The sequence below is a fragment of the Trifolium pratense genome, linkage group LG2 (assembly GCF_020283565.1).
Source record: "Trifolium pratense cultivar HEN17-A07 linkage group LG2, ARS_RC_1.1, whole genome shotgun sequence".
Classification (NCBI taxonomy): Eukaryota; Viridiplantae; Streptophyta; class Magnoliopsida; order Fabales; family Fabaceae; genus Trifolium; species Trifolium pratense.
In genome coordinates, this window is record NC_060060.1 from 31673497 (window position 1) to 31690165 (window position 16669).

Genomic DNA, 16669 nt, shown 5'->3' on the forward strand with positions numbered 1-16669 from the left:
TAGCAGATATTACTGCCTGTTATTGCCCTTTTTCGATGAAAATCGCGCTGTTAAATTTGGAATATCTACGCATACAACTTTTCAATTATGAGGTTTGTTTGATTATTATATATGAATATGATGATGAATGAGAATGAACAATCTGATACATTTGTATTTTTAATTTTGGTGAATTTTACATGTCTCAGGTTCCATGCTTGTGAGGGAAAAGAGGGAGATGTCATTTTTTTTGTCCCAGAATGTGATGTTCAAATAGTATATCTCTAATTTTCTATATTAATTTTGTCTTTTTTTGTAGGATATGTATCCCTCTTATGACTTACCTACATTCCTATACTAATTTTGTCTTTTCTTAACATATTTTTATTTCATATTATTTTATTCTATTTTATTTGTATTATGAACAGAAGATACAATGCTAACGGAATGTTGAGTTCATTAAAGAAGATGATCAAGAAAATTGGGCAGATGCGGTCACTCCACACGGTTGATTTTATGGAATCCCATGATTTCGTCGAGCCTGACATACTCAAAAGTATTGTAGAACATGTTGTTTCACATAATGAACGTATTTCTATCACTTGTGATATTCAACAATTTCCTTCTTGCTTTTTTTTCATCTCAAACTTTAACGTCGAGTTGCTTGACCTTTCCATTCACCATAGTATTCAACATAGGATGAAAGTATTATTTCCTAGTTCTTTGAATTTGCCCGCATTAACTAGATTGTCTCTACAAAACTTCTACTTTTACTCGAGTGATGATGATGGTGAACCCTTTTCAGTCTTGAACAAGTTTGATACTTTGATCATTGAACATTGTAGAGTTCTAACTCCACAAATTCTATGTATATCAAGTACAACGCTTGTCAATTTAACTATGTATGGATATCGGTACAATTACAAATTTAAGTTATCTACTCTGAGTCTTTGTAACTTTGTTTTTAGTGGCGGTCCAAATCAAAAACTATGTGTGAGTCATCCTTATTCTATTAAGCACTTATACATTGATGTAACTGATACCAGATATGATGTCAAAAAGGATACTACAATCCTACTCAATTGGCTCCATCCTTTTTGATTTGATATTATCAAGCTCATGGAGCCAAACTGAGTAGGAATTTAGCATTTTTTTTTTACATCATTTCTGGTGGTATCAATTATAAGTGCTTAATAGAATAAGAATGACTCACACATAATTTTTGATTTGGACTGCCACTTCAAGCAAAGTTACAAAGACTCGGAGTAGATAACTTAAATTTGTAATTGTACTGATATCCATGCATAGTTAAATTGACAAGGGTTGTACTTGATATACATAGAATTTGTGGAGTTAGAACTCTACAATGTTCAATGATCAAAGTATCAAACTTGTTCAAGACTGAAAAGGGTTCACCATCATCATCATCACTCGAGGAAAAGTAGAAGTTTTTTTAGAGACAATCTAGTTAATGCGGGCAAATTCAAAGAACTAGGAAATAATACTTTCATCCTCTGTTGAATACTATGGTGAATGGAAAGGTCAAGCGCCGTTAAAGTTTTAGATAAAAAAAAAAAAGGAAATTGTTGAATATCACAAGTGATATAAATATGTAATGTCTAAACAACATGTTCTACAATACTTTTGCGTATGTCAGGCTCGACAAAATCATGGGATTCCATAAAGGTGGAGTGCAGTTGAATCAACCCTGATTCACATTCTCTCTTTTCTTCCCACCAAACAATCCATTATCGCCTCCATTCTTTCTGAGAGATGGATTCATATCTATGGCATTCTGTTCCCATTCTTAACTTCCTCAACACAAAACTTAATAGTCAACAAGACATTTATCGCTTCAACCAATTTATCGACACCAATTTCCCCTTACTAGAAACCTCTGCCGCCTCTCATTCCATCCACACTTTCTTCCTCGGCGTTCAATACCATCGCTTAGTTATACTTTCCGATCTTGATCATCAAATTAGCCTTACCAAAATTCACAATTGGATCAAACATGTAGTTGAACGCAATGTTCAGTATCTCAGTCTAGAACTTCATGTTAGTTCTAGATTTCCTACTACCATTATCAGTAGTAGAACTCTGGTTGTTCTTAAGCTTTGCACCATCAATGTGGATGAAGTTTCTTCTTCTCCTTCTAGATTTCGTTCACTCAAAACCTTCTATATGAATGATATGCACTTTGATAAATATTCAGATTTTATGCTCAAAAAATCTAATACTTTGAGCATGTAGATTTTATGTAGATTTTATAATGTTTGTAATTTTAATAATTTTTGGGAATTTTTCTATAATTTCTAATACTTTGTCTTTCTACATGATATAGGGCAATTACACTACTCATGTATATGATTTTCCTACATTCCTTAATTTGACACATTTGGTGCTTTACTGTGATTGGGATATAGTAGTTTGTACAAGTTCTCCAACACTGTCCTAAGCTTCAAAATCTTGAACTTTATCAGGTCTCTTAAATTTAAGAGTCATATTTGATTTATCTTTTCTCAGCATACTTTTATGTATTGTTTTATCTCATATGTATTATTAACAGAACTTACTCGATCGCCACACTTACACGAAAGATGATAACGAAAATTGGGCTGATCCAGACTTTGTTCCACATTGCCTTTCATTAAACCTTACGACTTGCGCTATTGGGGACTTTGCATTTGCAGGCTTACAAATGTCACATTATGTTAGCAAGATTTATTTTGAAGAATGCAAGAGTTTTAAAAACCATGACAATCTGGTGCAACTGGGGACGGTCTGAAATAAAAAGACAATTATTTTCATGTCGAAGGGCTTCTACAACCACAACATGTCAACTTTCAATTTATTGATAACATATATGATAAAGTAGTAGTAGTAGTAGTAGTGTTAGTAGTAGTAGTAGTATTTTCTATTCTGTCTTTTGTTTTATTTGCTTCTACCACACAAACAATTGTTGGATTTGGTGGTTTGATGAACTATGTGCTGTTGCTATGAAGCTGGTCATCATATACTTTCACTCTATGTCTTATTGATTTATGATATGAATGGTTGATTTTAACTAGTTTTGAACAATTGTGTTTGATTTTAATTTGTCGTTCTAATCCTTGTTTGTCGGTCTAATCTACTTGAACTCAATCTTATGAGGAAGATTGTTAAGTTACCAGATGGTTAGGATTAGAATATCAAATCTGTTAGGTATTGAAATCAAGTGATTAATGAGTCGTCATCATCTACCATTAGCTTCTGCGAACCATATATGCAATAGTGTTTACAATGCATGTCAGTAATCTTTGGTTAGCGATGCCATTCTTTGATTTGTCACATAATTTTCCTCACTTTCAATATTCTTTGTTATATACTGTAATATAATTGGATTATTGGGTGTTATTTTAATTATTTTAGTATCATATAACTGATTATCAATATACATGTTGTATGATTTGTTGTGGGTGAAAAAAATATAGAATATATATTAAGAACTAAAATATTTAGGATTTGTTTAAAATATTTAGGATTAGTTTATTATTTAAAATATAGGGTTAGGATCAATTGACACCAAATGTGTCAAACTTTATTTTGACACTAAATCTCATCCCTTCATTTTATTTAATCTAACGGCCTTAAACAATCACTAAAATATATTGCAATAAATATTTAGTGATTTTGTCTCACAATTTTCTTTAAATAGCATATTGTTTTCTATATTTGTCCATGACCAAAAAAGAAAAATGGTTATAGAGTTTGGTGTCAAATTAAAGTTTGACATCTTGGTGTCAATTGATCCTAACCCTAAAATATATAATTTGTTTTTATGTAGTTCTATATATAGAGAGTTATATAGTTATGAATAAAATATGAGAAAGAAAAACAAGAACATGAGAATATTCTCCGTGTAAAAATATATATTTTTTTCACCGTATGTAAATAAAAAGTTCCCCACTCTTAATTTTCATCATAACAATTAAGCTAACTATAAAACCTTGTTTGTCGGTCTAATCTTACTATGAGGCAGGTTGTTACCAGATTACTATGAGGCAGGTTGTTACCAGATTTTTAGGATTAGAATAATCAAATCTGTTGGTAACCTACCTTAACAATATGCCTTCATTGCTATTGTGAAAACGAAGGTGATCTCATTCATATTATCATAGAATATGTCTCATCACAAACTTGCAACAGATAGGATCAGTGGTTTACCAGACGAGATTCTTTGTCACATTCTCTCTTTTATTCCCACCAAACAAGCCATTTTCACTTCCATTCTTTCTAAGAGATGGATTCATCTATGGCGCCATGTTCCCGCACTTTACTTCATCAACAAGAAACTCAATTCTAGCCAAGACATTCATCACTTCAACCAATTCGTCAAAGCCGTTTTGCATTCGCGGGACAACTCTCTTAGTTCTCATTCCATCAACACTTTTTTCCTCGACATTCAATATGATATCTCTAAACTTCTTTATTATGATCATCCCAGCAGCATTACCAATATCAACAATTGGGTCAACCTTGCTGTTCAAAGCAAAATTCAATATCTCCATCTTTATCTTCATGCTCGTCTTAAATGCGAAACAATACCCCCTAAATTGCCTGCTAGTATACTCAGTTGTACAACCCTTGTAGTTCTTAAGCTTAGTTGGTTCTATGTGGATAAAGTTTCTCCTTTTCCTTTAAGATTTCCCTCACTCAAAACTCTAGATTTGAAAGATATGAACTTTGATAAATGTCAAGATTTTATGCTGCTTCTAGATGGATGTCCGGTTCTTGAAGATCTTCAACTATCATATATACACTTCATTCAAAGTTTTAGACACTTTGATTTTGAACAATTTGAAAATTCAAGCTTAAGAAAGTTGAAAAGAGCTCATATCACTGACTGTTATTTCCATTTTCCAGTGAAAGCACTAGCAAATGTGGAGTTTCTACGCGTAGAACTATGGAAGGTTTGTTTGATTATTATGATTATATGTGTCTTCCAATCCAATGGAATGAAAAACAACAATGTCAATCATTTGTATTTTTAGTTTTGGGGAATTTACCTTAATTTCTAATACTTTATCTTTTTGTTTTTTATATAATGTAGGGTTATACTTATCTCCCCGATGGTTTTCCTACATTCCATAATTTGACTCACTTGGCGGTCAACTATGATTGTAATTTAGCTGTACAAGTGCTCCAACATTGCCCTAAGCTTCGAAATCTTGAACTTTATCCGGTTCGTTGAATTTAAGAATCGTATTTAAATTTATCTTTTCTTAACATGCCTTTATGTATTGTTTCATTTTATCTATATTATTTACAGAAGTTAAAATATGCTTGGAGGGATGAGTACATTACGAAAGATGATGAAGAGCTTGTTCCAATCTGTCTTTCATCAAGCCTTACAACTTGCACTATTCGGGACTTTGTATCTACAACGCTAGAAAGTCTCATTATGTTAGCGACGTTTATTATGAAGAAGGCAAGAGTTTTGAAAACCATGACAATCTGGAGCAACAGAAAACGGTTCTCTGAAATAGAAAGCAAGTTATCATCATTCCCAAGGGCTTCTGCCACATGTCAGCTTTCATTTCAATTTATTAACTTATATGATACATAAGTAGTAGTAGTAGTAGTAGTAGTAGTAGCAGCAGCAGCAGTAGTAGTTTATCTATTCTGTCTTTTGTTTCATTAGCTTCGACCATGCCATTGTTGAATTTGGTGGTTTGAACTATGAGCTTTGACTTTATCTTAGTGGACAACTTATATTTAACTTACTTAGTTTGCACTTGCATGATCTTTATGATGATTTAGTTTATTGACAAAGGTTACTTACTGCACAAGGAATCATCAGTTAATTATAAAGGGTGGCTTAGTAAGCATAGGCAGGTAGATAAGCTGCCAAAAATCTGCTACTCCACAGAAAATGCAGTAATTGCATGACTTGTTCATAAGGAGAAGCTTTGAGATTAAATTTGTGACTGCATGTTAATTTTCAGGCACAAAAAATGAACCAAGATTATAAGATAAGATCTGAGGACATAAGAAAATTAATCGTTGATACAATGGTTGACTTACAAACAATCGCTCTTGATTGAAGAAAGAACTGGTAAATGTATTAAGGCAATGTTATACTTACATGTCCCCAATTGTCAAATTTAATGCCAATATGGATTATAATCCTACAACCTGCATGAGAAATACAAGTTACCATTAGAAGTGGACCAAAGCAGCAGTACCGCTAACTAAGAATAAAAGTATACTGATATACAACACATCAATAAACAAGCAGAATCATACTAAAAGTAGTTGCAAAATCTATTTATTCTTTCTAAGTTATCAATGTAATAGAAACATTTTTTTAAAGATATATTTGGCCACAATACTGACCATAGCCTATTTTCTATTCTCATTCCTATCATCATATTTCAATAGGTTTCCATAATCTAACTGAGGAAAAGATGATTAATATAAAATTTGATTCAAACTCAACTCTAAATAAAGTTTTCCTATTTGTAGTGAAATTAGGCACGTGAATAAATGAAAAAAAGACCTTGAAACAGGAGTGAAGAACCTCAAGGCAGAGATGGTGACTGGTGCAATGGAGGTAAGCGGCATTGGCGATGGTTGGCTGGGGCACATCGAAATTTACCGCACTCTTTCCAATTTCACACACAAACTTCTTCACTAATCAAATCATGATACTACTTCTGCTACATTGCTATTCTGCATGTTTTCTTGTTCTTTTTTTTTCTTCATCTTTTGTATTTAAAACTAAAGAGTTAAAGAAATTTCAAGTTTTCTTACAAAAGAAACAAAAACAGAATAAAGTTTACAAGCAAATCCAATAAAAAACTTACAGAAGAAACTAGATTTAGAAGAAAATAAAAACACTACAAAATGTAGGGGATATATGCCTTAATAACAATATAGGAAAAACAATCTTTGAATATATATTTATGCACATTATCATATATACAGTGTAATTGATTTCATGTGAGATGCACACTCTCATAGCCACCAAATTTAGTGGGAACTATAATGTGCATCACACAATTTGATAGTATACCCCTCAATAGTGGAGCAAATGAATTACCATAAGCAATGGAATAATCCCAACATGAAAAACCATGCTTCAGTGTGAGATTTCATAGACGAATCTACGAAATGAGCAATGCCCGCCACCAAGAGCTACCTGCAGACAGTTTTCTGACGGCTTCGTTAGGATTTAAACATTAAATTATAATCTCCCTCCTGCCTAATGATTGGAGTTATTGGCTTATAATTAAATTAAACTGATATCATCAAAAGGTAAAAAGTAGGAGCAGCATTAGAGTTTGATCTTACTTCTACTATGAGCACGGGCATGGAATTCAAAATAGGACCGCGTCCAATCTAGAACTGCACGAATAGGTCTAAACAAAGCAAGTTGGCTCCAGATCCATTTAATGCTGCTTGTAAATTCCTCAAACCCAATGAACCCATGTTGCTCATTCTCATTATGGGAAAAGTAGTAACTAGCATTACTATTATCAATCCCTTGTATCTCATGGCGGCATACGGGGCAAGTGTTGTGCATGCGAAGCCAAGGTAGAATGCAGTCAGAATGGTAGAAATGTTTGCATGGTAACTCTCTCACTTCCACATCAACCTCAAACTCATCTTTGCATATTGGACAATTCGGGTCACTTGTCAAATGGGATTCTGTCACTTTCACCATTGGCAAGGCTTCAATGGCGGAAGGTGATGCGGGAGGTGGCCCTGGTCTGCTGTTGTTGTGAATCATCCCATCAAAGAACTCGTCTAACGAAGGAGCGTCATTGTCATTGGGTTGGGGTGCCAAGTTTTGTGGTTGTGGCGGTGGTGCAATAGGCCTTGGTGGACGAGTTGGTCTTACAAATCGGAGTGTAATCCATGCTTGTGGATTTTGATTTTGGTTTTGATCATCTTCATGTTCTGTTTCCCATTGTGGTGTTATGTTGTTTTGATCTTGTCTCCTGAGAGATGGATCAAGAATGAAAGCTAAGTTACCCATTAATTGATTAGTAGAAGGAGGAGACTCCATGTTATTGTTAGTCACATTCATGAGAAGCCTTGGCCGTGAGATATCAAGTTCATAACGCAATTGATGGAAGCAATATGGGCAAAAAGAGCCATGTGTTATAGTATTTGTTGAGGGTATTCTGACAGTACGTTGGCAATTGAGACACCAGAAATAATGGAAGGTTCTCATTCTTCGAACACCATTGACTACAACACGAGGCCGGCCTGTGAGAGACATATTATGGATGAAATGAAATGGTGATATACAAGGTGGAGTGTGTTGTTGAGGAAGAAGGAAGAAAAAAGTTGGAGAAAGGATTTTATATGTGGGTTTTGAGGAAGGAGAAAAAGGGTGAAAGGGATGGCTTTGGTTTGAAGCCACAATAAGAAAGGGATTCCTTTTCATTTGTGTGTTACTATTGGTGATCTCTGCTTTGGTTTATGTCATCATGTTTTGCTTTCTTCACATAATGAGTCTCTTCTTTATAAGGCAAACAAAAGATGCTTGAATGATGATGACAAGTTACACAAACAGTGCTTTAATTTTGGTTTCCTTGAGGAAGTTGTATGGGTAATAATACCCAGCTTTTCTTAGTGATGTATTAACCGTGAATGAGAAGTTTCTTCCTAATATCCGATTCCAACAATCAAAACACACGCCCCAACATATCAAACGTGTCTATAGTTTTTTACCATTTGAGTTGTACTTACGGGACAAAACCAATTCAACTTTTTAACATTGTGATTCACAAGGACATATGACACTTTTTTATGTTTTTAAATAAGAATAGTTAGCTTGTGTCAAAAAAAAAAAAAAAAAGAATAGTTAGGATTCATGACTTGATAGTTACTAATTCTATCTGGTAATTGTAATTAAATTAATCATATATTTATGGTCTAGTGCCTCTTGTGTCCCCTAAATAATCAATAACATGATATCCTCCTCTCCTTAAAAAAATGACAAGAAACTGAAATCTATCCAACTCAATACGATTTCGTGTAATATGACAAATCCAAAGAGTTAGTTAAAGGCTAGTACAAGAGCTTCCTATTTTTATTTACATAAAAATTAAAACTAAATTCACATCTTTACATTTTTTGTAATAAGCAACACTAAAAAATATGGTATCACTGCCTATTTGGACTTACCACTGCTCTGGTTTCCTTGTGACTTTGATTTGTTCTCAATTTTCTTTAAGGAAACTTCTGGTCTAGATTCTTCATTTTCAAATGGTAAAACTGTTACTGGTGCAGCAGGAACTGCATGCCACCGATCTCTTAACATTTTCATGAATTTCTTAACCATTTCTCTCCGAAACTCAAGCTCCCGTGTAAACATATCAAAGAGAAGAAAGGAAAGAATGTACTTGAATGGAACAGTGAAGAGAATGGCTGACCAAGTTAACATCAGCACAGCAACCTCAGTTGTTATCTGACAAAGGATTAGATCAAATAAAAATCCACTTAAGAACATAATAATATGAAGATGTTTAAATGAATGTTATATAACTAAGTCTCTCATTAACCATGTGTGATATTATAATACCTGTGGATTGCCAGAAAGTAAAATTGAACGTATTTTGAGTAGCGAGACATTCACTTTCTGTGTCATATTCTCAACGTCACGCATGGCATCTTTTACAGCAATGATCTTTTGTATAGTATTTGATGGTGGCTGATCACGTATTGTGACTCCACCAAAAAATCGTCCAAGGCGGCCTTGCTCCTTAAGACCCCTTATTGTCAGCATTCCAACAGCCGTGATCATCAGCATTACTGGAAACGTATATGACAGCAAGTTTCTGGAAAGGCAAATATACATCACCTCAAAAATCAATTAACAAGGTGCTCAGAAACAACTGGGTCCGGCATCAATTACTTGAAAATCAAAATTTTAAATATGTTCTATGAGAAATTTTGAGAAGAAAATAAACCTTGAAAATGAGAAAACTAATTACCAAAATGAATTAAGAAATAATTAAAAAACAACCTTAGAAAAAAGTAATGTTATTTTTCAAAGGCAATCAGAGAAAAATGAGGTGTGGATTTACCTAAAAATCATTGTATAGGCAAGTCCAAGAAACCCAATAGTCAGGTGTGGCTCCTCCCAGTGCCTTAGCTTTTCAAAGTTTTTGACAGTTAAGGTGATAGGAAATATTAGCTCCTGCACAGAAACAGTATTACTGTTTAAGACCGTATGACTGGGACCCAAACAAATGAAAAAAATCAGATTAGAAATAGAATTGATCAAGGTTTTCTCATGATTTACTACCATAGCTAGCATGACCAAATGTAAATTTTCATAACTGATTTTTCACCGACTAGTTTTCCGTTATTGCGTCACAAGTTAAAACTATTATTTAGTGGAAAAGAGAATAGGAAGTCCAAATCACCAGAAAATGAGCAATATAACAAATGCATGCTTACATTACTCGTTTAGATAGTACGTTAAATGGTTCCATAATTAATCATAGTCTAACTAACAGTTACTCAAAATCATTAAAGGAACACAAAATCAAGGAAAAATCCCAACCTTGAATAGATCAATGTTGCTGGGTATGCCTTTCAGTGTTGCAGCATCAATGGTGGCTTGAGTCTTCTCCACAACCTGGGTCTTTTGTTTGCTTGTTTTGGCTGCTCTTTCAGTGAGTGATAGGTCAGCCACAACATGATTCTTACCTAATACTAAACCTTTTGTTGAAGTGTTCTTCCAAAAACTAGTAGAAGTGCTAGACCCCCAAGATGGAGATTTCATCCACTTCTGCAAGTAGACACTTCCATCGATGTCAAAAACATGGTTATAGCTGTCATCTATTTCATTAGAAGATCGATTTTCTGGCTTATTGCGCGTGTTCATAAATCCTGTAACTAGTTGACTTCCCCAATAATTAACAGCTAAAGTTTGGAGGACAATATCACCGTTTGGTGCATTCTGTAAATATGAGAACTGAACGAGCTTGGTAGGATCGTCAAGCAACTTCCGCAAATGTTGAAGGGCCTGGAGTCTAGCTATACCATTAATGGCACTGGCTGTTGCTCTTTGCTTTCCTTTACGAGCCCAGTAAACATTAGGTCCATACTCTTCAGCTCCATACTCATGCATGAACTTGTGTAAAGCAATGACTTCGCTGATCAATGCATGCCAAACATCCCTCCTCATCTCACCTCCCAAGTCGATGAATTCCAGCACCCACCAATTCGACCTAAGTTTGAATGCAAGTAAAAATAGAAAAACAGATTATTTAAAGTTGATGAAATGCAGCAAAGAGCAACATAGAAAAGTGGAGGACAAATATTGAGGGATCTAAATACATGGTGAATGCTTGCTAAAGTAATGATTTATGTTATTCACTTATAGTTATCAGATCAAACAATAACTAAAGCCTTGATAAAAATAAAACACTGAAAGACTAGTGGTGATACATACATAAGCAAATTTGTCGGTGTGGCAAAATGATACTAAATGAATAGATGAGGTGTCAATGCTACAGCTCAAGATTCAAATTTAATACATTATAAATTAACTAATTGGAAAATTTTGAATCAAACAATTGTGTTTACTGTCAAAGTAAGAAAATATATGATAAACATAGTCTATCAAAATTTACTATAAACCATAATCATATCCCAACCAGAACATGAGCGCACATGGTTAGATTAGATCATCAAAATTTCTTACAATGTATATCACAAATCTAAGACAATAAAACTTATAAAGAATGCTTGAAGAAGCTTACTCACTCTGAACCAGAAGAAATAGAAACAGCAGAGTCAAAAAGTGAAGACCCTAAAGGCCCAACTTTTGCCTTCTCTACCTGCAGTCCATCATATGTAAGATCCAATCTCATGGCTCTCTTATTTCCCAATAAGCCAGCTGCCTAGAACATGGATACAATCAATCATTATTTACAGTTGAATAACTTGCAATGGTTAATTATAAAAATATGGAATGTTCTCAAAACTCAAAAGACCACTAAACAACTAAATGTGCTAATTGTTAAAATCACATCATTTCAGTCATGTAATATACTTGCTCGTATACAGAATTAAATTATAAAGAGTGGTAATAGTGTGCTTAGCATACAGAAATCCATTCGCCTTGTATTGCTATAGATAAAATCCCATAACCTGTGAGATACCATATATGAACATTTAATGGAATTATACCTCAAAATAGATTGCTTTATCAGTAAGAGTGAGTTTGCCAGGCCATGCCATATTATTCTCCCATTTCAGAACAGGCTGCTTATTGTTGGAACCAATGCATAAGATTTTCTCCGCATCAATTTGAGGAAACTCTGGAATCTGATATGACCTATGTTCTCGACGTACTCTACAGTAATATCAGTACAAATTCAGCAGGAAAATCTATAGAACCAGAGACAGACTGGTTAGGTATTCTGAAAGCATTCCAGCACAATCAAATGATGAGCATAACTTCAGAACATGTTCTCATGACAAAATTTTAATCCCCTTGTCATGTAAAATAGTAAAAGGAATAATTCTTTCAAAAACTAAGGCCTGTTTACTTTCGGAAAACATTTTCTGTTTTCACTTTCTAAAAGTTAAGTTTATTTTAAATTGCTAACAAGGAGATGAAAAACTAATGTAGTAAACAATTGTGATAGAGAGAACATGGAAGACAATCTAGAAAGAATGCATTTTCAGGAAATGAAAATAATGTTGACATTTTCGAAAAAATTTCTGATCTATTTTCCAAAATTGCAACAGAAAATTATGTGAAAAATGTTGGATCTATATTCTCTTATGTGTATTTTAGTTGAAGTGAAAATGAAAACAGAAATATGGGAGGAATACGGCCCTAACTATCCAGATAAAGTGGGAACACCTAGCAAACTAGAAGCATTTGAAACTGGCAAATCATCATACACCATTAATATATCTTTAACTTAGGGATCGGAAACACATGTTGCTTGGATGTTTTCTCCTACAGCCATTATAATATCATCAACAAAAAGATAATCATTATTAGAAACTCACTTGACAAACTCATGAATGTAAGCTAGCCACGTGCCCATAGAAATGCCCTTTTGATCACCAGCAAGAGCCTTAAAAAGATTGTGCACTGTGGGGCGGTCAACCACACCAGAGACTGCAGGAGCAATACGAACAAAAGCATCCTCGGTGACCAGTTTACTCTGCAAAGTTCCCAAACTGATCTCTCAAAATCATAAAGATAAAAGAACTAAATTCAATAATACAATTATGGCGAAAATTATAACAGGAAACCCTTGTATCATAATATCAAGAAACTCCAATTCTCTATCAGAACATCAGTGGTTGAATTTGACTGATGACTTTTTTTCGGTACTACAACAACAAGGGGACAACACTCTGAATTTTAAGTGACCTACTCTCCAGTAGACACATTCAGTCTACTACTCTTAAAAGTTTAAACATTGTATTACTAATCATTGGACAAACGATGGGTTGTAGAGGGTGAATTCCCAACTAACAAAAAAACCACTCTTTGCACATCTCCTGCATCCAATCAGATGTGTATTCACATGCTCGTAGAGTGGCTGAATTAAATCCATAAAGGAGAGAAGTGAACCTGTAAAGAAGCTTTCTCTGCATTGCTGGAAATGAAATTAGTGTAAGGATTTTCCCAGGCAAGCATGGTTATGAATATCAGCCTCTGGAAAGCAGGATCCTATAAACATGTCCAAGAGCAATAAGCAGCATTAAAATGTTAACCGTAAACTTTATATGAAAAATGATAAAATGGAAAACCAAGAAATACCAAGTGCAAGTTTGATTAAACCACAATGAACTTATACAAATCAATACAGAAAATGAACATGGTTTTCAATATAGCATCCAAAGAACAGTATTCAATACCTGGAGAGAAGGATGAATATCGGAGTCGTCCCTTGACAAAAATCTAAAGCAGCAGTATTCGACCAAATTACGGGCATCACTATATACAGTTTCTGGAACAAGTGTTTCGAAAATATTCTTCATTTTCTTCCCAGTCAATCCACTCATCCTGCATATCTTATTTCCAAAAAGTCAAATAATAGTATCTGTATCAGTTTGATAGGCATAAATGTCAGCAACAAATACAAAAAGACAAGGCCATCGTTAAGGGAGTTTCCAGGATTCAGATTTCAATTGATATTAAATTAACAAAGCCAACTTAGTCATAGCTAGCACAACAAGAATCATAAATATCGTATTTTTGAATTGAAGCCATCAACTTGTGAAGAGAACACAAGAAATTATCAGAATCTACATAGAAACATTTCAATGCCTTCTCTTACTACATCGTTTTTATTGTAGCATTGGGAGGAAATAATTGTATTGTGCATTCCAAGGGCCAAAGTTCAAACCGTATGTAATACAACACTTCTATTATATCTTGAATTTGTTAATATATTATCCATTTGGTTTATGCACTGGCCCAAGTAGCAATATAGAAGAACTACACCCAGCAAAATAAAAGTTGAATGATGCACATATTGTAATTCACCTGCTGAATTGCTCAATACATATAACAGCAGCCAAAGAAAGAGTCCCATATGGCGTTCTGCGGTTAACTGTTTGCTCTACCATAAATATATCTTCCATAACTTGAAATCCGGGATCTTTTCCCGGATCAGTCTTCTTAATTTGGCCGGGTTTTGGAAGCGGAGAAGTTACTTCATTCAAAAAGTTTTGGGTCCTCGACATCAATACATTCAATCTTTCTTGGATAGAACCTTTGAAAAAGAAGTTAAAATTTAAAAATTAGAAGAAATAGCCAAGAAAAGAAAGACTTAGACACTACACAATTTTAGGAAATACTATATTTACAATCCCCTTCTAATACATAAGCTAAAAAACAGAAAGTATTAAGGCCTTGTTTGGATAAAAAGTTATAGCATACACACTTATCATATAAGTACTTATGAATAAGCTATTTCTAGTACAAAAGATAAAACTAAGTCAAATTGTTAACTTATATAAGCTATAAGTTGTTTTCATAAGTCATACTGAAAAGCTTGGGGAATAAGCTGAAATCAGCTTATGGATATGTCATATGTTTTCATGTAAGCTGAAAAAATTATGGACATTCATATGTTTTCAAGTCAGATTTTACATAAAGCTCTCCTAAATAATCTCACAAAGGGCTTATATGTCAATAGATAAATTCAAATAAGTCAATCCAAAAAGACACAATTTTTATAATCCAAAATACAAATCCTACTTTCTCCTTTGAGTAACAAGTGATAATTAGGAGAATTTAGAACTTAACTATAATTTGCATTAACAATAAGTGACATTCAAAAATCAAACAAGGCTAGACTAATGGTAGCTTCTCAAGGTGTTTCATTTCATGCTTATTTAACTAATGGTAGCCTCTAAAACATGATCATATATAAGGGAAAATTTGCTATAATAAACAACAATAAAAATTTCATTTTTTTTTTACCACAACTACTAATATTTATAATAATTTCATTAGAAACACACACATCTAATAACTGAAATAAATAAGTGATTATGCCCACAAAAAAAAAAAAAACTTAAAAAGTAAAGGGAAAAAAGAGTAATCATACTAGCACTAAGGTCATTGAGCTTCCATTTATCACCCAAAGACTTGAATGGAAATTTTTGCTGAGATAGTATTCTTCTAGAATGCTTTCTGTAACAAAAAATGACATGATAACTGGGTGTCTTCAACTGAGTCATGGGAAACTTTGGTCCCATTCTTCTTCTTCTTCTAATACCTTTTTCACTTGTTGATTATTCAAGATTCAGTTTAAGCTTTTGCTTAGAGTTCATAGCAGAAGCTCAAGTAAAAATCAATAAAAAGCTAGAAAGAAAGAATAAAAAAACACTCTTGTTCATATGAGAGAGAGAGAGAGAGAGAGAGAGAGAGAGAGAGTATTATTTGCACTTATCTGTGTGTGTGTGTTTAGATTTAGGTGAGAGAGCCACCGAAGCAAGCAAATGTGAAGGTGGCATTGCACGTGCCAAAACACACACTAATGACTAATAAAGTCAGTTGATTGAACCAATTAAGTGGTCATTAGCGTATCACGGTTCGATCTTCCGCGGAAGAAGATTGGAAAAATAATAATAAAATTAGTTGATTGAACTTCCCTTTGGAAGTTTGTATAGAGTTTTTAGTTTTTTGGGAACCTTATACCTATTTGTTGGCCATGATGGAGATTGTGGTTCACAATTTTAGTCTTTGGATACACATTGAAAAATACTGGTCGGCAATGGAGTTTATGGTACACAGTTTTAAATATTTCATACCAAAATAATTCTTATATATTATATATCTACTCTCTACTGTTTTAATATAAAAAATATTTTATTTTTTTAGATTTATTGGTTAACGAAATACTTTATACCAAATAAAAAAAGTGATATATTTAGTTATTAAATAGCTTATATATCTTTTCCTTAGTTCCTGATCAAATAGTATATAAATAACGAATCTATATACCAGTAAATAATTATGTTGATGGTGGTGGGGTGGTAGTGCCAAGTATGATTTGAATGATCCGATTTCAAATTAACAATATAGATTATTTTTTTGCGTTAAACCCCGATTGAAATTCAACCATAAATCTCGATCACCATTTATCATCTTATGTCCATTCTCTCATGCTATCATTATATTTTTCTCTCTTCTGTACTGTTT

General features: G+C 33.5%; 3 protein-coding genes across 5 annotated transcripts; 1 reads left to right on the plus strand and 2 right to left on the minus strand.

The window, feature by feature from the left end:
- Nucleotides 1–4142: 4142 nt before the first annotated feature.
- Nucleotides 4143–5587, plus strand: LOC123904556 (FBD-associated F-box protein At4g10400-like). Its single transcript, XM_045954204.1, has 4 exons — nucleotides 4143–4405; nucleotides 4493–4931; nucleotides 5072–5203; nucleotides 5291–5587. The coding sequence occupies exons 1-4, from the start codon at nucleotides 4143–4145 to the stop codon at nucleotides 5585–5587; spliced, it is 1131 nt and encodes a 376-aa protein (XP_045810160.1).
- Nucleotides 5588–6008: 421 nt separating this feature from the next.
- On the minus strand, nucleotides 6009–8426 carry LOC123910438 (E3 ubiquitin-protein ligase RZF1-like). Of its 2 annotated transcripts, XR_006810214.1 has the most exons (3): nucleotides 7315–8426; nucleotides 6521–7162; nucleotides 6009–6156 (listed from the first exon to the last, which is right to left on the minus strand). XR_006810214.1 is itself a non-coding variant. In XM_045961537.1 (2 exons), exons 1-2 carry the CDS (start codon nucleotides 8414–8416, stop codon nucleotides 7128–7130), a joined length of 1137 nt encoding a protein of 378 aa, XP_045817493.1. In that variant the 5' UTR covers nucleotides 8417–8426; the 3' UTR covers nucleotides 6517–7127. The 2 variants fall into 2 exon arrangements, 1 of the variants encoding a protein (XP_045817493.1); XM_045961537.1 differs by lacking the exon at nucleotides 6009–6156 and having other exon boundaries at nucleotides 6517–7162.
- A 560-nt stretch (nucleotides 8427–8986) lies between these two features.
- On the minus strand, nucleotides 8987–16291 carry LOC123910440. Of its 2 annotated transcripts, XM_045961538.1 has the most exons (11): nucleotides 15573–16291; nucleotides 14504–14732; nucleotides 13873–14020; nucleotides 13586–13684; nucleotides 13012–13169; nucleotides 12178–12343; nucleotides 11752–11888; nucleotides 10544–11213; nucleotides 10062–10174; nucleotides 9557–9812; nucleotides 8987–9442 (listed from the first exon to the last, which is right to left on the minus strand). In XM_045961538.1, exons 1-11 carry the CDS (start codon nucleotides 15721–15723, stop codon nucleotides 9146–9148), a joined length of 2424 nt encoding a protein of 807 aa, XP_045817494.1. In that variant the 5' UTR covers nucleotides 15724–16291; the 3' UTR covers nucleotides 8987–9145. The 2 variants fall into 2 exon arrangements, with proteins under 2 accessions (XP_045817494.1, XP_045817495.1); XM_045961539.1 differs by lacking the exon at nucleotides 15573–16291 and having other exon boundaries at nucleotides 13873–14028; nucleotides 14504–14641.
- Nucleotides 16292–16669: the final 378 nt, after the last annotated feature.